This window comes from Lissotriton helveticus, chromosome 12 (assembly GCF_964261635.1).
Source record: "Lissotriton helveticus chromosome 12, aLisHel1.1, whole genome shotgun sequence".
NCBI lineage: Eukaryota > Metazoa > Chordata > Amphibia > Caudata > Salamandridae > Lissotriton > Lissotriton helveticus.
Window position 1 is genome coordinate 567611792 of NC_136073.1, and position 20553 is coordinate 567632344.

The 20553-nt window shown below is 41.4% G+C and overlaps 1 protein-coding gene across 1 annotated transcript in view; it reads left to right on the forward strand.

Moving 5' to 3' along the window:
- The window catches only part of LOC144797756 (exocyst complex component 3-like protein), a 199864-nt gene that overhangs the window by 52341 nt on the left and 126970 nt on the right, over nt 1-20553 (forward strand). The window contains exons 3-4 of the mRNA XM_078668517.1: nt 8186-8405; nt 9180-9858. Coding sequence (XP_078524643.1) covers nt 8186-8405; nt 9180-9858 — 899 coding nt within the window. The remainder of the gene's footprint in view (nt 1-8185; nt 8406-9179; nt 9859-20553) is intronic.

Below are 20553 nucleotides of genomic sequence, written 5' to 3' on the forward strand. Positions count from 1 at the left end.
CGAACTGCTTGCGCAGATCGCCAGGTCGAAACCTAAAAAGGAGGTCGGATTCTATTGGACAGTGAGAGTGGGTGAATGCCAATTTTAAGTGCTTTAAGATGGGAGGACAAGCTGCCCTAAATACATTGATATTTGCTATGGAGGCTTTTATTTGACACGGAACTTGACTGCTAAGAGGGTGTGGTGTGCCTTGACTTAGTCAATTTAAATTAAAAAAACTTTATTAACATTTTAATATGTAACAAACACATAGGAAAGACTTAAAGGCAGGTTGTGTTCCTAGGGGATAGAATATCCCTGCTCCACTTTTAAGCATTCAGATGTTTACTGTAGTTAGCATTGTTTGTTTGTGGCTGGATAGCGTGTTATTAGATACCAGATACCATTTCTGTGACCTGGACATATTACATATGATGTGTTATTGCGGCAAATATCAAGTTTACTGGAGGTGAGGTCATGTAAACTGAAGTCAAAGTATTATTTCAAATAATTCCTAATGATGGCTATTAAGTAGATGGGACATGTGAAGCCCTCAAAAGGTTTTCAGGGAGTGTGCAGTTTTGGGTGCGGCCAGCTGAGCTACTTATATTGAATGGTTGTAAGACCTGGGGCAGGGTGTGCAAGGGGGCTAAGTTTGGTATTTCTTCACAGGGTCTGATCAAGGCTGAGGCCTCTTGTGTCGGTGAGGGTGTGTGGTCGGGGGAAATTGGATTTTTAGATTCTATTTCACAGATTCCCAAAGCAAAGCAGCTAAGGTAATTTAATCCCGTCTGTTTCTAGTGAGACTATTATGATAGGAAAGACCCCTCTAATCTACTATTGATGACCCATGCAGAACCTCCCTCTGTTCTTGCGGCACACATTCTTAATACCATGGGCCTTGTTATATTAAAACAATATTTCATTATTGCATTCATTTTTATCTGTTGACATTCGTGCATGCTTGTGGCTGAACGTTTAAAACGGATTTTTTAGCCTTTAAACTCGTACATTTCTCACGTTCCATATCAACAATTATATGTGCCATGCCCACTTTTCTTCTTTTGTAAATCTTTATTTTTGGTTTACTTCTTTCTTTAATTTTATTTATTTATGTTTTACTTTTTATACTTCTGTGTATGCTTCAACCCACACGGATACTTGTATTTGCTGACTGAGCTCCAACTCCCCCAGAAGCAGAGAAGTTAAAACAACCAGTAAGTTGCTGAGTAGAGGCAAAGCTACACTGTGCTTGTAGGAGCTGTCAGTAATTAAACGCCTCGCTTCCTGACTCTTTCCTTGTCGTTGTGTGCCAGATGGGCTTTAAAAGGTACCTGGCTGTAATCTGTACCACAAGATGTCAGTCTGGCTTCAACCCAAGAGGGGCTTTTTTGCCAAGAATATGAAGGTAGGCCACAGTGGGGACACAGGCCAGGCTGAAACTCGTACTGCACACGTTAGAACTGCATCCACATCCCTTTCTACCGTTTCATTCTCCATGGAGGGCGAGACTGGCTGCCTAAGGAGAGTGAGCCCTTTGAAATTATTACTGATCAGGCCTTTTTTGGAGGGTGAGGAAAATGTTCACGTCTACAGATGCCATTGAAGTCTACGGGAGCTATTTTGCTTGTGTGGGGGCTGAAGATGAGTCCGATGAGTGTGACACTTTTCAAAGGAGGCTGAATCGAGAGGTATGCCTCCATGGCAAAATGAACATAATCCGGGTCCTCTTAAACTTTACTTTCCCTGCTGACACTGCCATTGGGACTTTCTCAAGGAGGACTCCGTACCGCCTTCTTCCTCTTCAGGGGGAAAGGCCTCTTCCTCTGTAGCCTCATAGGGTTGGCCGGCTAATGCCTATGGCATTGGTAGCGGTGGAATGTCTCAGCCCTTCTGATTCTGGTTCTCTAAGGCAATAGCTCCTGGCAGCAGTGGCCTTCCTCGCTTCGGAGCCTTCCAAGTGGCAGCACATCATCCTCTAAGATGTAACAGCTCTCCGGACCCTGCATAACATTTTTCATTTCTTCTACAAGCAATAGTTTCACCTAATGATGTGGCACCTCAGCTAGGAGATTCACTAGAAGAAAGACGTTCTTGTATTAGATCAGGAACATGGCTGTAGTGTCTTGTAAATAAAAGAAGACTGGAACGCTTTTGGGTTCCCTCTGTACACCATAGGTCTGTGACGTAAGTGTTGGAGAGATGAATTGAAGGCAGGGTTAGAATGTTGAGTTCTGACTTACATGCAGCAGAATGAAGATGCATAAAAGTGCTCTCCATGTGAGGTGTGGTTATTGCCAAGTACCTAGGCTGGTAGGACGCTACAATGGTGACCTTTTGGGGTGAAGTCATGGAATCCTCCACTTTTTGGGTGGCACATTCCTTGTATTGTACTATTTATATACCTCTTCAAAACCCAGATGGGGCCATCAGCATTCTAATTTGCATGTGGGTTCCTAGCACTCTTTCAGACTTCATGGTTATAGTGATATTACTCGCATCATGTTTTATACCACCATATTATGGTTGAAAGTCCTGAAGAGCCTGACAACTAGGACTATGGAGAGTCCCCGTACTGTTTTGATGCATTAGAGGTATTCTCTCTACTGTTTGCTGTTGAATCTGGGAATTAGATGTCAGTATGTCTTGACTACTAATATATGCTGGAGGTAGAACAGTTCTCTTGGGGATGGGTGGGAACTAAAAGATGTAAGTGTCTCAATAGCGCAAACTTAGCCAGAGGTGCAAGAGGTGCTGTGTGCATTTACCATAGACAGTCTAGTAATCCATATGGTTACGTGTGGTAGGTACACTGCCACATGAGTGAAATCATGTCAATTGGGTAAAAAAACAGCTGGAGCAGCAATCCAATTTGGTGACAGGAGCCGACACCATTGACTTTCTAAACACATGGATAATGCCTAGAGTTCTACATGAGCCTCAGTAGCAAGGTGTAGAATGGAAGAACAATCAAAGTTGGCAGACTGAGAGACCTTACAGCCACCCTATACTTGCCACAGCTGATAGGTGGGGTATTTAACTGTGTGATGAATCTGCTTCTTCATAGGTCTCATCCATCATTGCCAGGGGCATCTTTGGGTGCATAATTGCTTTGCTCTAGGCTTGGATGAAAGGCTGCGACTTGACTCTTCATATTAAGAGCTACACACACCCTGCATAGAGAAGACTTCTTCCATGGGTGACCTACACACCACCATCTACACATTCCTGTTTTCTCCACACGGGCTCTCCCTGTGCTCAAGTACCTAGCAAAAACAATATCAGACCATAATTCTTTGTTAGTCACACTTGGATGGGGAAGACCTTTCATGTTTGTCTCTAGCAGGCAACTGCTGCCTGAAGCACTCAGATGCATGGTATGCAAGGGGACAATCAAAGAGGAGATAGTTTTTTGTTTCAGGGCAAACGCTGATATAGCTGGGAACATGTTGATTGCATGGTAGACGTTTAAAGTATATATGAACAGTATTGGTACTAAGACATCCACATGAGTAAGAGCGGTTTTACTTAGGGAACTGAAGACACTGGAAATAAATTGAAGAAGAAACTGAAGAATACTCAAATTTGTGTAGTGATGCACTTTTGAGGGCAACTCTGGTTCAGAAGAAGGCTCGACATGCCGAAACATTAAATAGGCTGGGCTTGAAGGATTATATTGAAGATGTCCCTAGACAACAATTAGAAGATGACAAAGCTGGTAGGTTACTGGCTAGGCTTGCCAATGCCGAACCTATACCAATCTTGATAGCGCAGCAAAACAATCAAACTGACGTATTGTACTGGAGCTAAATTCGCTGCAATACATTTCGAGGAAGCCTGCATTTGCGAATCCCTGCAGACCTCGAGTTTAAAGATATTAGTCCAAGAGTAAAAGGAAGCACTAGAAGAGTCAGTTGCAGTATTCATGATTAAATGAGAAGGGTCCCAACTGTTGTTGAATACGACTCCCACCTGTGATGGCCTGCAATCAGAATTCTACAGTTCCTTCCAAGAATAACAGGCATATCCATTACTAGATATGTATGATGCCAGAAAAAATGCTGGCAACTTACCCTCCCCCAACTGTGTATTTATTATTACTCTTCTGTTGAAAGAATTGTGATTTTCTGAATTTCTTCCTTACCACCCCTTGTTTAGGATCAATCTGAGCTGCAAAGTTATAGGAATAGTCCCAGCCACTATATTCTTGCCACTGCTGCCATATCTAATCTATGCAGATCAGAGTGAATTTGTGCCTGGCAGGAGCACCTCCCAGAACATTCAGACTTTTTCCTGCCATAGATGGGATAACTGAACATTCCTTAAGGTCAGCAGTAGTTACAATGGACATGTAGAAGGTGATGCAAGATATATGCCTTATAGTTATCTGTTTTCCATGACTGTCATGGCAAGCGTTGTACTGCACCACAGACTACATAGAAATAAGTGGAAATGTTCACAAGCCCACACCACTGCTAAACTTTCTTTCTCAGGTTGTGAATAAGCACGTTAAGTTTGGGACAAATTTCTGCTTGCATATGCCACAATATGTCGTTGGGCATTTGAGTGTCTGCTGTGCTGGCAAGGATTATGCCTCACCCGACTGAGCTAGTGTCGACAACAACCTCAGTATGACGGTTTGGATCAAATTATGCCATTTCAGTAGAGTTTTCAATAGCTTGTTTGATTTTCTTGCAACTGTGCTCGCATTCATGTGACCAATGACGTGAAACATTTTTTTTCATCAAGTCTCTAAACGGAGCACTTACGTTGGCAAAGTCCCATATGTATCTTAAACAGCAGCTGGCCATGCCAAGGAATGAACGTAACATATAAACATCCTGTGGTGGACTGGCATTTGACAACGCTTGCACTTTAGCTGGTTCGGGTGTCATACCCCCATCAGAAAAGATATGGCCAAAGTTGTTTAGCTTTGTCTTATGAAACTCACATTTCTCAGCATTCAAAGTTAAACCTGCATCAATATGTAAATGAAACACTTACATGAGAGCTTTATCGTGCTCCTTCTCTGTAGTTACGGAAACCAATATGTCATCACTATAATTGAAAGTATTAATGACAGGCTAGATGATACGTCGAATGATGATGACACACTGAAACTCAGTCTTTTATATCAGAACAGACCATTTTGAATAGAAAAGGTTGTAATGTACCAGCATTTCTCTTCAAGTTCCAACTGATGATATCCTTTATTCATATCAAGGCAAGAGAAGACCTTCGCACCATTCAATTGTGTTATCATGTCTACAATGTGTGGACCTGTATGTCGTTGTCTTTCAGTTACCTTGTTCACTTGACATACATCAACGCAGATGCCTACAGCACCTTCTTTGTCCTTTTTGGGTACTGCCACTATGGGAGAAAACACCTTACTTTACCAGTAGAACGCTCAATGATATCAGGCTTGAGTAATGACTCAATTTCTTTTTCAACAGCGTCCTCTAAACGGATTGCAATTTGTCTGTGTCTTTGAGCAACAGGGCAGATGCCCACATTTATTTGTAGTTGTACTTTCATAGTCTTGAGTTTTCTTAACCCATGAAACAATGAAGGGTACTGACTTACTATTTTGTGATGAGCATTCATGTTATAGTTCACTGATATCAGTCTCATAACAGCAGCTGTGCTGAAGCTGAGTTAACAGTCACTTGATGTCGTACCTTGAAGTACATGAATATGTGCTTGTACATTTGCTTTCTTGTGTTTCATCATTGCTACAAAGGAACCTTGACTTTTTAATGGCGTTGATGCAGCCCATGTATACACTTTAGTTTTCGATGATGTAAGTCAGGGCAATGGAGATAATTCATTGTATGTCTCTTCAGGCATTATGTTTATCAACGCACCACGGTCGATAATAATAAAGGGTACTGAGCAACCGTTTACACTGAGCGTAATTTTCGGACAGTGTTTGAATGACTTTGATGGTTTTTCATGTCTTTTCTTTGACCTGTAAACATCGATATTGCACACCCATCTTCTTCACTTTCACTTGATATTGATACTGAAGAACTTTGTGACAATGATTTAGATGGCGATCGACTTCATTTGTGGGTATGCGTTGAACATCGCTTCTGGAACATTTGGGTGGCCATTTTTTCTTTGCGCCGTGACACACTTATTTTTTCCTTCTCCCTGCAAGCCATTACAAAATGTTTCTCCTTCCCACAGCCTTTGCAAATCTGTCCAATGGTGGGACATTTTCCTTCATGTGGAAACAAAAATCTACACTTGAAGTATAATTTATTTTTCTGTGTAGACTTCACTCTGTCCTTCTGCCTTGTGCTTTTGCTTACTTTTCATGTTCATGACTGACTAATTCTGGGCACCTCCAACCTCCATGTCAGCAGCTTCTTAATCAGCATGCTCATCAGCTCTGGCAGGCATAAAAACTCACTCCAGACTGAGTTTCTCTCAGCATTCATCGGTTGAATGAATCTGACAAGCATCTGTCAAGCACTCTGAGTCGTATGGCTTCCTCGTAGTTGACCTCTTTTAACTTAGTGTTTGATGAGTGTATCCAGTCTCTCAACAAATCTGGCGATGGTTTCTTAAACGTTTTGTAGTTCTTAACTGAAAATGTACCACTTGTAATCTACATTTGGCATTTGATTTAACTTGAGATTCAAGGCTGCTTTGATTTGTGGTAATTTCATCAGCTAGTGGCATTTTCTTTATGATTTCTTTTACACCTTCACCAGCAAGATTCTTAATGTATTTGATAATATTCTTGTTATGTGTCTTCTAGCGCATCAATGAAAACATAAGATGTCTCTATCTACGCAGTCCATCTGTCACCAATATTCTACTTTTTGGCAGCATCGAATGGTGGTGGTGGTTTCAGGAAGGCTGCAGCATTATAACAGTTTGAGGAACTTACAGATGTGGAAAGTAGTGTGCTTTCTGATGCTGCTTGGTGATCTTGTTTATGCAAACTATCTCTGAGGCCCTGCGATGTGCTGGCCTGTAGGTTATCTTTAATAATCACCAAAAACATAGCCTCGTTCTTGCTTTTCATTGTTTTCAACAGCTTTTCATTTTTCCAATTGCCGCTCTCAGCTTTTAATCTTCAGAGACCTATGAAGTTGTTCTGAGCCCCATTTGGCAGCTTAGGTGGTGCACCGCTTTGTGTATGGACTGCTCCACAAGCACAACTCTAGGAACATCCTCCAGGGCCACTTCACCTGGGGCTGTGGTATGATCACTCTCTTTAATTGTGTTGGTAAGCAGACAACCGTTTCTTGTATCTGGATTGCTTTGCTTTTAGGTGTCTCTTTGTACTGTCTGAAACCTGGTTGACCTTGGCCTTGCAGCGCTTCTAATCGCAGCTTTATCTTGCAATTTGCTGTCGTTATTTGCTGTTCTTTCAAAACTTGGTTATATCTGCCTTTAACTTAACCACTCCTTATGATATATAGCTTTAGGTAGCATAGTAGAGCAGTACCTCTCTTTACAGCCCCACCAGCAGGTTTTTGGCCAACAATGTGTAGGTTTCTCAATTAAGTTTTGGTTATCTTTAAATACTTCACACTGGCTAGAGTTGCGCTTTGACTTCACATACACAAAAGGTTGATTCTGCACTTCTACTGAGGCATACATGGCATGCATGATCAGCTCACTGCACCAGGGCTATGATTATTATCCCCTATCTTGTAGCCAGTTGTAGCGTCCTCTGTAGCCTGGTACCCGCCAATGACTATGACACACACAGCGCTTGGTATTAAATGTCTTTATTCATCTGCGTGTAACCGCAAACTCAACATACTAAACCTGCATTCACTTTGCTACGCTCTAACACTTAAGTAACAATTCAACGAAGTCCATCAGGAGCCAAAAAGGGTTTCCATTGTTGCTAACTCAAACAACACTACACTTCCTGTATATAATTTCTCTTTTGTGCGGAACATTGTGAGACCCAAAGAAGATTCTTTCTTCCGGGTGGTACCAAGACCCTGATAATCTTGCTCCAAATGTGAACCAATAGATAAATAATTTCTTTTTAGGGCTATCATTTCAACATGATCCCTTTTCTTTTAGCCTTAAGAGACTGTGACACAAGAAAGGGGCAAAGGGCTGAAGTTGATTATGGAAGTGGGTTTAAGGGTTTTGAGTGCATGTTCCAGACTGGAGAGCTGGGGCTGATGTCTTTTTCCTTGCATTCCTGATCATGAGGTGTTTTCCACAGTCTGTGATCCAATCCTACCTGGAGGGAGTTGGCACGGGGGTGAAGCAACTGCACTCAGCTCTAGATGATTTGCGGAGTGCACGTGAGACCCTTGCTGAGGTGCGGCTGGAGTGGGATCCCAAGGCTGAATGTCTCATCAAGCTGGAGCAGCTACGAGAGGTGGTGTCTGAGCATGTCCAGCTGAGTGCAGTGGTTTGTAAATTACCACATGTCTTCTCATGTGAGTCAATGTACTTTTTTCACAGTGACCCTTTCTCCCATGATTATATATATAGCACTTGCTTTCTACCTGTCCCTCTATAGTTCTTCCTCTTCCAGTCTCTTTTTCCCTTTTTCCTATCGCTCACTGTTAATTTATCTCATGTGTTCCCTCTCCCTCTAACTGACACTCTCTTCTCCTGTCCTTCCCATTCATTCCTCATGTATAAGCCTCTTTTTCAAGCCACTTTCAATGTCCCCCTCTCTCCAGTTTTAGGTTTTCTTATTCTTCCCCATTCAGCATTCCCCAAGTAAGAAGAACTTTGTTATACTTGAGGCAAGCACCGAGCAGAGGCGGATTTTTCTTCCAATCGGTACTGGTCTCGTAATGTCAGAAAATAGCAGAATGGTGTCCTGTACTGAGCACCTCCCTTGACATTTCTTATCCCTTTCATCCAGCCCAACAGTTTCCAGCAGCATTGACCTAGTAATGCCCTAATGGAAGGAGGTATTTTATCCATACACTCTACAAACTCCATTCTTCTTCACACTTTACGTAGTGCTTTGTGACTTTCTTTCTCTCTGTCTTACCTTCTCCCAAACTTCCTACCTTTTCTTTCCCCCTTGATTCTCTTTTTGTTCAGTTCAGTTCAGCTCACCCCAACCTTGTCTCATCCCCCACCTGTCACCTTCTGCTTTGTTTCCCTCTTTATGCCGCCTTGCACACTCTAGCCCAATCTCTTCGTTGCTGCGTTTCGCATTCCATGATGTTTTATGCCACCTGTTCTCTCAATAGTGCCAGAAGCAATTGCAGAGACCCACCGCCTAATCGATGGGCGTCAGCTCTTGGAGTCTCACACAAAGCTGATGGAGCTGGAGTGCTGGCGTGATGACATCCTTCGTCAGATCACCCGTGCCTGTGGAGGTACTCTCAGTGCACAAGACCAAAAACTTGTGCTGACCTATTTTGCTGGTGTGCAGGAGTTGAGCGAGGAACTTGCCCAGGAGCTTTGGGATGTTGTGGTGTGTGGTACAACCTTGGTGCGTAAGGACCCCACACTCTTTGTCTCTGCAGTGCGCATTATAGAGCGGGAGGAGAAAATAGACAGTGCATTGCTGGAGGGCAGTAGTCATCATAGATTCCTTCCACCTGGACGCCCCAAGGCCTGGCGACAAGCTTTCTTCCGGGTCACCCAGGAATCTATAGCAGCACGTTTTCGTGCAACCCAACTGGACATCAGGGGCCACGGTCTGGCTAGACATCTAGCAGCCTTACAGAACAACATTCTGGATGAGCTCAATATTGTAACACACTTAATGGTGCAGTGCTGCCCACCGCATTACCATATAGTGGACGAGTGTGTGGCCATGTATCACAAGAATCTGGTAGGACACCTGCAACAGATTTTGACATGGGAGCTGGAGAAGAGCGAGACATTCGCCGTGCTCAACTGGACACTAAATGTGTACCCCAGGTCAGTGCTAGGAGAGCTTTGAAATGATCACAAGCCTAAACATGCATGTGTACCAAAGTGCAATATTATGAGGGGTGGAATATGTATTGATGGTGTGAATGTATGTATATAGATTCAGGACCTCATAGAGCATTATAGAGCTGGTAGTCAACGAAGAACTGTATATAGAAGGAAGTTATGGGGCAATCCATTTTTTTTAAATGGGGAATGGAGTTACATCATACTGAGTATGTTCTTTAACCCCTTCGAAGCGGATGACGAGCTCAGCTCGTCATGAGTTACACCTCTCGTACGCTCATGACGAGCTGAGCTCGTCATGAACCGCGGGTTTTTTAAAAACCCAGCGCACAGCGGGAAAACCGCTAGCGCGCATGCGGTTAAAAATAGTGGAAAAGAGATTCCATGACAAGGGCAATTTTCAAGACCTGTCTGAAGTGGAGAAAGAAGAATAAGCAAACAATCTAACCTTTTGATTTCTAATCTGGTGATGTGTCAGATGTTTGTGTGTTGATGTGTTGGCCTTCTTAGATGGCAATTTGTTTGCCCGTGTACAGTGGTTTATTCATAGCTACTGCCTTGTAGGTGCTTCATTAGACCATAAAAGTGATGCAGTTTACTAAGAGGGTCAGTGATGTTCTTTCAGGATTGGGTTGTTTTGGCTGTACATCTGTGAACTTTTAATGGGAAGAGGCACACCAGGTAGAGGTTTTCACTGGAGTCAGATTTTAATCTCAGGGCCTGCAAACAGATCGCTTCCTCAGTCTAGAGATAGTAGAGGACTCAGGCTTGTACACTGGTTCTGAAGTCTTTTTCAGGACTGGAGGGGTTTATTCTTTGAAAGAGGAATTGACAGAAACCTTCCCCTGTGGATGTGCACTTTGAAGGAGAGACTGCTGTCGATGATGAATTTCAGTGATACGTTGTTTGCAACAAATTGTGGTGTAAATCTTTCTAGCTGCAATTCTAAGAGCTAAACCAGTTTTTTGTGTTTGCAGATTTGTCATGTGATGTCAGTAAACTTTGGTTTTGTGAGGTTCTATTTCAAATGGGCTCTTCACATCCAGGCCTGGTGGAAACATAACAGCTACCCCCTCTTTACAGGACCATGCATGTATGCCTTAGGTGATTGTTAGGAGAGGTCCTATATTGTCCAAAAAAACGAATCCTCGCATGGCACTAAGGGTAAAGGAGAGGGAAAGATCTGCCCCACAAAATAATAGACCCCTCATATGAACGCAAGACAGTAGACCCAGCGTTGCCGTAACAAGAAAATAGACTCTGCAACCCAAGTTTGTTTTAGAACAGATGCTTGGGTAGTACCACTGGTGATTGCTACAAAAAAACAAGAAGACATCTTCTCCACCCCACCCCTTTTTTTGTACAATATATACAATGTCATCGTAAGCATAGACAGGGAGAGACACTGGGTTTCCTCTTGCTCTTCGCCCAAAAAATATACGGTATGTACCCCAAATGATTTTTAGGAATAGTCAAATGTCTAAATCTGGCCCTTTCTCAACACATTTCAGGATGGCATGTGAATTAGCAATAATCATGTGCTGCTTCTCTTATGCTGTTGCATATTTTTAAATTAAATATGCACTGGTTTAAAATACCACTTGCTAAACGTGTAGCTAACAGGGAATTATTGAAGTAGTGTTAGTCTTTCTTTTTATGTATTATAAGGTTTTTAACACTTGGGTAAGTTAACTTCTCAGGAGTACACCTGTTCCACTCATTGTTGGTTGTGTGAGTGCTTGAGGCATTGGGGAATCCCTTGTCTGTTTTGATGGAATATTAGGGAATTGGTTTTCCAGTTTTATCATATTCTCTGTATTGGTGGCATTATTTTTGCTTGATACAGTATGTGCTTCAATTATGTCCCAGTGAAAACCCCTACTTAAATGTATCCTGGGGTCAACGCATAGACAATCACTCTGGTTTTTGACCACATATATGAAATGTATAATGAGTATGGGACAACTTGTTCTATTTATAACTATGTCCTTATAATATCTGTTGCTCAACGCCAATAACTATGAAGGTAAGATTTGTCATATGTTATTATTCCTCACACAGTCGGAACTCACAAGCACTACACCAACTCACATTTTTATGGAGCACTTTGGTCTTTTTTTATATTTTACTTATCTTTCTGTAAAAGGTTTGGCAATTGCATATTTATCTGTGAGTTTTGTAGTGTAAGTAAGAGTTGTGGTATTGCAGATGAAGGATCCCAAAGGTAGTCTCAATGAAATTGAATGTCTTCTATCAAAAAAACATTGTTGTTTGTTCCTGTATTACTCCAAGATGTCCAATGGCATCACCCTCGTAACTCCCAGAGTGCGGCCTCTGTGTTGCAGACATTTGCATAGAGTGCACTGGTGCTGTGCTAAAGGAAGACAGCCATCTCCTGCCCGTGCTGTGACCAAGTGACTGGTGGAAATTGGTGCCCAAACTTTCATTGATTCACTAAAGACATTATGCTGGTCCCAATCTGAGATTCCTACCTTCATAAAATTTAAATGACTAGTATATGCCTGTCCATTCAAATGTTACTCTGTGTGAATTAATAGCAGTACTTCTGCTTTCCTAGAGTCACCTATAAATGCTTTTCATGGCAACAGTAGGAATGTGAATGATGTTTTGAAGAGTGTTATTTTAAAGGTGAGATTGTTACCATGCTTTCCTTGGAGATTGCTGATTTGTTACAGACCTATGAGTGAGATTGCCTCTTTGTGATTGAAACATGAATGTGTGACTGTTCAGGTATATGGCCAGACCTAATGATTGCTTCATGTTAAGTGTATTACAATCTGGTGGTGTGACCACAACAGAAGCAGAGGAAGGGAGATAGTCATGATTTTTCCTAAGTTGAACTTGATGGCTTCCAGTTTGACAAAAATGTGATAACATCTGACAAAAAACATTAACATGTAGATGTTAGATCTCTCCAACCCAAGCAACAACATTTATCCTTCTTTATCATCCTACATGTAATATGAAAGTTTTTGTTGTTAAAATTGTGGAGTCAACAGATGAGGGATGTCTTTCAGCGCAGACCATATTGTCTTTCTGGGAGATTTTCTTTCTCCTGGAGTTTTATATAGCGCGGACTAGACCTGAACGTATCAAAGTGCTTTACATGAGCACCAGTTGCGTTACAACAGACACATTCATTTTACTTTTTGTTAGGAACGGGGAGATTAAGTAATTTGCCCAGAATCACAGGATGTTGAGCGTCCCTGCCGAAAATCAAAAGCGGTTCCCCCACTTCGAGGTCGACCGCTCTAGCCTTTTGGCCACATCCTCTCCCCATGTGGATGATGTAGAAATGCTAGCTAAAACATGTTAGCTTCACACTCGGAAGATGTTGGTATATTTTAAAGGGCTATTTCAGCCTTTTATTCAGCAAGTCATGTATTAGTTCACCTGCTTTTGTCCTGGTGAAGTGATTCATGAATTGAGTACTGAGCCTATAATCTGGACTGATCATAGTCTTCTCTGATTTGCTTTAAGTTGTCTTAAGAAAGCTCCTCATACATATGCCAAGAATAATTGGCATGGTTTAAATGTAAAAGTATCTGTGCCTGATGTTAAATCTCCATGCCTGTCCATTTTAGATTCTAATGACCCCAGTGCACTCATGGAAACATTTTCTAGTAATTTTACAAATATTCTTTTTTACTTCATTCTCTCATCACTAAAAAACAGGTAGTGTTTTGTGAAATTATCATGTGTGGTTCTCTCAGAATACTTCAATATATACATTTCTGGCATATCTTGCTAAAATAATAGCGCAAGACTATTCAGTTGCATTTTACATTGTTTTTAAATATCTGTTGAAATAATACAAATGAAGCACTAAGACTAGCTAAAGCACATTTTATCCCATAAATGAATAGGCACACTTCCAACGTGGCTCTGGAATTATTACATTAGTCAATTGTGTCAAGGAAGTTTGATTAAATTATGAGATGCTATCCTTCTAGGATCTATGTAATACATTGGGTTCTATCTTTGCCAAGGTAGATAGTAGCAATATATATATATATATACAAAAAAAATCATTAAAAAACACACCACATGTTTCTCTTCTATTTCAAACAGAAATTGACATTACTAAAACACATGTCTCATTTTGGTCACATTTCAGAAAGGGAGGTTGATTGCTTTTTAAGCCAAATCAAGTCAACTCCACTCAGGATCCATGTCCTGTTCCAGTACTACATACATTTCCCTTTAAAGCATTTCTTGTGATCACTAAGATAATTAATTTAGACTTTGACATAGCACCAGTCCCTAACAGCTAGAAAAGAGCCATCATCAAGCTTATTTTGAAAAAGCCTAATACTCATTCATTATATATCCTTTCTAACTGATACTTCACACCATATTAGTTAACTGAGAAATTCCTTCCAAATTTTCTCGGTGCAATTTCTCTCAGTTCTCTGGATTGGCCTGAAATAAGATCGCAAATAGTACATGAAATGGAGATGTCCTTATTGCTGTCCTGAACGAGTTAACAACATCTTAGGATAGAGGCAGTATCGTGAAGATCCTAGGAGTCCCCCAGGACCTGCACGTTTTGGATGACCTAAACTGAGGGCTTGGTGTCCCGACCGCTTCCCAACACCTACACAGGCTATGTCAGCCGTTAGACCAGCTAGCTCTATAGTGCCACTACCACCCACCTGTATCTTACAGTGGTGTAGGTAGTCTCTGGCAACTACTGAACATGATAACCTGGATTCCTCAGGGAACGTGGAAACTAGTACAGTACGTTACGCTTAGACACTCATGCTTGCTTACTCTCAGAAAATACACAGGATGCAGATTAGGACATTTCAATAAGTATTTATTGAGCCAGCGACAGCCTTGTGAAAAAATATGTGCTGCGACAATCAGGAGACAGAAGCATCCAAAAGAGATTGCTAGTACCAATATATTAAATAGTAGATACATTTCTATCATAGTGCTAATAAGATGAACATAAGTAGTTCAGGTAAAAACAGTAGCACTTGTATATTCCTAAAATGCACACCCTAAGTCATTTGCCTAAATGTACCTAGCCTAGCCTGGATGTGTAGGTGTATATGTGTATAGCTATGTGTATCTGTAGCCAAGAAACCCCTAGGGAAGAACCAGCCCCCTCACCTGATGGTTTGACCGAAGGAACCTGTCTGTGCATCGAGAATGACACCCCGCAAGGGATGTCAGACCGCTGCGTGTTGAAGATTCAGCATGCCGGACCCCGTGTCAGCTTGAAAGGAATTCACCTCTACTTTGTAGGGGGAGTGAGGATCTTTTATACTAAAGTGGTGACCCAGGGTTTTTTCAAGAAATGATATGTTTTTAAAACAATCATGGATGTTTTGAAAACAATCATAAATGTTTTGAAGACAAACAACAATGCTTTCTGGTACAGGGATTGTGATAGAATACCGAGAGCCAGGTTTTGAAGCAACAGTAGCAAGATACTAGGTAAAAGGTCACCTGTTCGGAATTATTATTGTCGTGTGGATGGGACAATGTATGTAAAAATGGGGTATACCTGGCAGGACTAGCCTAATGACAGCAGCACTACTGCAGTTCTCCTTTTGGACGTCTAAGTGATCTTTGATAGGGTCACTGTAATAACATCATGGATCACCTTGTTGCTTTCGGGCTAAAAGATACAGCCCATTCATGATTCTACTCTATCTTTCCCGAGCGAAAACTATGCATGTTTCTTTCTTGTTATCTATGAATCTACTTATGGAGTCTTTCAGGGATCCAGCTTCAGTTCTGTTTAATCTTTATGCTCAGCATGGGAATATGATCGAAACTTTTGGAATCCAAGCTATTTCATATTCCGAACATAGCCATTTAAAATGAATCAGCAGTCTGACACCATTGGGGATCTTCTGCAACTATGCTTAGTAAAATTCAGCAATTGATAGCATGTACTCTTTTAGGGAGAATGCCAAAAAAACGAGGCCTGTGGTTTTTTGTCATGAAATTCCTGCTTGGAAAAATAATCTCATGCTTTATGACCATGGGCTTTAAGCCTGACCAATCTATTTAGGTTTCACAGTTGACCGAGATCTAAACTGTAATGCTCTTATTAACAGCCAAAGCCTCTTCTGTCATAAGTTATGGCTGCATGAAAAAATATTTGCATCTATTTGTAGCTGGAGCCTGCAAGATCTGTTGTTAAAAAGTATCCAGAATCCAAATAAATTCAAAGGGGATTTATTGTCAGCACAGCAATGTAGATTCATCCATGTTCAGCTCCAGATGCAACTGGGCAACAGAAAAGAATCTAATACAAGTAGAACTATGCAGAATGTGGAATGCAGACAGAAAATAAACAGAGGGCATGCCAAGGGTGGCAAGCAGGGAGGTGATGTAATAAAGATGGAGGAAAGAGAGAAAGAAAGAAATGGGAAAGTGTTAAGAAGAATGTAACAACTGTGTATCTGGAATGCGCCCATCTGACAAAATGGCTATGGGAAACCACTATGTCAAGATAAATAATGAGTGTTTGACTCAATGCATTGCCTATTGATGTTGCTGTGATAATTAATACCTCAATCATTCAATAACCGAAAATAAAATACTGTTAAAACTGATGCTGAATTTTTCCAGAATATTGCCATCATATACCAATAGACTTTCATTTGAATGCTGTTCAAATGTTTCACAATGTGGTTCATTTTATTAAGGTATGTCTCCAGTAGAATGTAGTGCTGCTTTTAATGTGCCAGTGTAGTACAGCTTTTACCAAGTGTGGTTGGTAAAGCTGTGCATTTGTTGAACAACATAAATGTTGGGATGGTGCGAGTCTGATTCCCTGCACCTGCATGCTGACCTATAGTCGTGCTAGCTCACATTTCACCATCCAAACCCCTAACCCTACTGGGTAACAAATGTGGGTGCAACCTGTGAATTTCAACCTTGATCCCCCAAGAAAATCGTGGTCACAGATTTAGAATATGTTGACTTTACAATATTTATTGTAGTGCTGTGAGACTGTGCCTGTCAGCTCAGGGAACACGATCCGTGCCAGCCACTATGGCGGTTCGTCTACACAGCCTCAAACGGTTCGGAGATACTCAATGGATGAACTGTGCAAAGTCAATCAGGTAGGTTATGTAATGGCCCCATGTTGTCCCCCGCCAACTGCGAGAACTCTTTGCCTAGTCCAGGGTGTAACTGCACCCTACTTAACCTCAAAATAAACAGCCTTAGATCAACAAAAGAAAATTGTACCTCTTATGTCAAGCCGTTCCGGTCCGCTCTCATAAACGTGTGATCCTTGGTGAAACACACCACGGAATTTGCAGATTTCTTAGACACCCAGGATTTAGCCATGGCATTTATCACTTACCATTTACCATGGCACAACGCATCTGCTGGGCCCGAACTAGCTGTAGCAGTACCCACAGAGATTCGATTCATAGACTCGATTGGGCAGGTAAAAGAGGAGGGGGCATCACGGTAATTTATCAAAACTCTTTTACAGGATCTTTTATGGAAGTTAATAGTTCAAAAGAACTAGAAGCGATGGCATTTACATTACAACTTACTTAGTACTACACATTTAATGGGATACTATAATATCATCCCTGTACAATCTTTTTACTCTCCTTTTCACATCTCTTAGACCTAAAAATTGAGGGACTTCAGTTTGCACCTGGAAAACCCTGATAACACGGATGCGGCATATCTTTTGGACATGTTGTTTAGCCTAGGATTAGAGCAGTTGGTCAAGGAACCGACGCACCAAGCGGGTCACCGACTTGATGGTATTATCTCCGACTGCCCTTACCTCTCGACATCAACATCCCTCCCTTTGGTATGGTCTGACCATCGGGCAGTTATGTTCAACATTAAAATACACAGTTACTAGTAAATGGCACACTGTTGGATCTGAAGAGCTAAAAGCAGCCCTGATAGCGACCGAGCAGTTGGCGATGACTGATAAAGCAGCCAGCTCATATCAGCTCTGTCTGGACAAGGCTATATATGAAATAGCTCCTGTTAAATAAAAACAAAGTAGCAGGGCCGTACCTTCCCAACCTTGGTTCACGGAAAACCTACGATAATCAGAAAAAAGAGCAATACAAGGGCATTTTAGCCACCTACAAAGATATGATTATTAGAGAAAAAACTACATATTTCACAAAAAAAATAGAAGCGGCGAAAAACTCCTCAAAATAACTGTTTGCCACTATTAAACAGCTATCAAATCCTCTGGATCGGGTAAACCTTGATTTTAATCAGACTTTCTGTAATTCATTGGTTAATTTCTTTCAACAGAAGATGAACTCTGCTTTCAGTCTTTTCTCTTCCAATTCCTCAACCCTGCCGGATAGTCAAAACAGTCCCCAAACCAAGGGAAACAAACACAAGGCCACTCTAACGGCTTTTCCTGAACTCTCACCTGAGCAAATCAAAACTCTTCTTTTGCAAACCAAGTCAGCATCCCCTCTAGACACATGCTCTCCTCAAATAACACATTCAGCATCAGAAACTATATTGGGTTATCTGACCGAAATCTTCAACCAAACGATCAAGCTGGGGACATTTCCAAGTGTCTGGAAGATAGCTTCTATCCTCCCTCTTCTTAAAAAAACGAATCTAGATTCCACAGACCCCAATAATTACCGCACAATCCAGAGACTACCCCTCCCTGCTAAAGTTCTCAGCTGACTGCCTTTATGGAGGACCCCAGTCATATAGTCCCCTGCCAATTCGGGTTTAGGAAACACCATAGCACTGAATTGGCCTTGGAAGTGTATCTGAACGAATTAGACACACGTTGGATGGCAGTGACAATGACATACTGATTCTATTAGACTTATCAGCAGCATTCAACACTGTAAACCACCCACAATATCCATTGAACTGGCTTGCAAACATTGGTGTAAAGGTTAAAGCCCTTTCTCTTGTCAAATCTTTCCTGTCAGTCAAAAAACAGTTTGTTGCAGTAGACAACTTAAACTCCCCCTCTTTTTCCCTCCCATGCGGTGTCCCTCAGAGCTCGTCTCTTAGCCCAAACCTTTTTAATATATATGTGCCCCCTTTGGCCAAACTCATAAGAAGATCATTCAAGTTATCTGCAGTTACTTATGAAGATGACACCCAATTAGTGGTCTCCGTATCAACAAACCCTGCAGATACATTAAGGCCGTTCCTTAGCTGCATGCAGGAGATAGGGAAATGGACGGGCCAAAACTGTCAAAAGCTGAACTCTGGTAAAACAGAAGTAGTGCTTCGTTGGAAAAGATTGCTCCTGCTGTCCCAAAATTGGTGGCAATCCGAACTAGGTCAGTTTCCTTTTTCGGTTAAGAAGGTAAAAAATCTTGGAGTAGTATTTGACAGCCAGCTTATGTCTGAAGGGCATATTAACGCTATCACCTTTGCCTCCTTTTTTACCATGACACTGCTAAGAAAAATCTTCCCTTTTATACCCAAAGACCTGCAAAAAACGGTAATCTCCGCACTGGTGCTCTCAAAAATAGATTACGCTATTGCACTATTTGCACTATTTGTCAATATTTGAAAAGTCTCAACAAGCTGCAGATTTTGCAGAACATGGCAGCACGCCTACTGTTAGGCATACCAAAAAAAGAACCAGTATCAGCCGCTGGTCCGCTTCTTCATTGGCTACCCATAGAAAAACACATACATTTCAAAGCTCTATGTATTGCTTTCAGGGCCCTCCATGGAGAAGGATCAGAGTTCTTTAGGTTAAACTTTCGCTGGTACTATTTTTCATAATGAAGAATGTTTGGAGGGTGCACTTGTTTCTGATTTCTGTTCATGATGGCATTGATGTCCAAATCATTTTCAGGCACAAAGAGTTTGATAATAGCACTATGTGTCGAAAATTGGTTTCGTTTCCTACTATTGCTGAATATCCAACTTCACAGATGTACGAAGAAGAGAAAGGGAGCAGCACCTCTAAGCCTCCAGTAGAAAGAGTTAGATAAGTTTGTTCTGTGTCAATATGTGGTGGTTTAAATTCATTTTTAATAAGGTGTCTTTGGACAGATTGGTGAGATCTTCTTTGGCCCTTGTCAAATTCTCAGTCATCATGTCACCCTGAAATGGATTTTCAATCCAGGTCTTTTACTAAGTTTTTCATCCCTTTAAGGAAGTAACAAGTAAACATTGTGAGTTCACCATGGAGTTGCACAGGTCTTGTCCGTATTTTCTCCTTGACAGCCAATGTACCTAGGTGTGCAGAAGGAATGATTTATGGATATCCCCATCTGTTTGTTCAACTTTTCAAATAAGCGCAATGGCCTTGACTTGATGAAGTTTATGGTTGTCACTTGAGTGTTCAAAAAGCTTTTCAAATCATCCAACATAGTTTTCGATACTAACAATTGTTGTAAAGGTTGAAGTGAGTCTATGATGCATTTGGACTAACTTCATGAGCTTGAATCACAACACTGCTATTTTTGCTGCACATACGACATACACCGTACAAATCCATAGTAATGTCATCTAGCCCAGACCTTTTGATTTTACATAAGTATGAAGGGTCCTGAAACTTCCTAGCTAGTACCTTGAATGATTGGTTCTCAGCACAGCATATCTTCATACGGTTTGTTATAACAAGTGAAAACACAAGTAGCTGTGACAAACCTTCTAAATCCGTGGACTTGTCTAGTTGTAAAGAGAAAAATTTACTTGCACTAA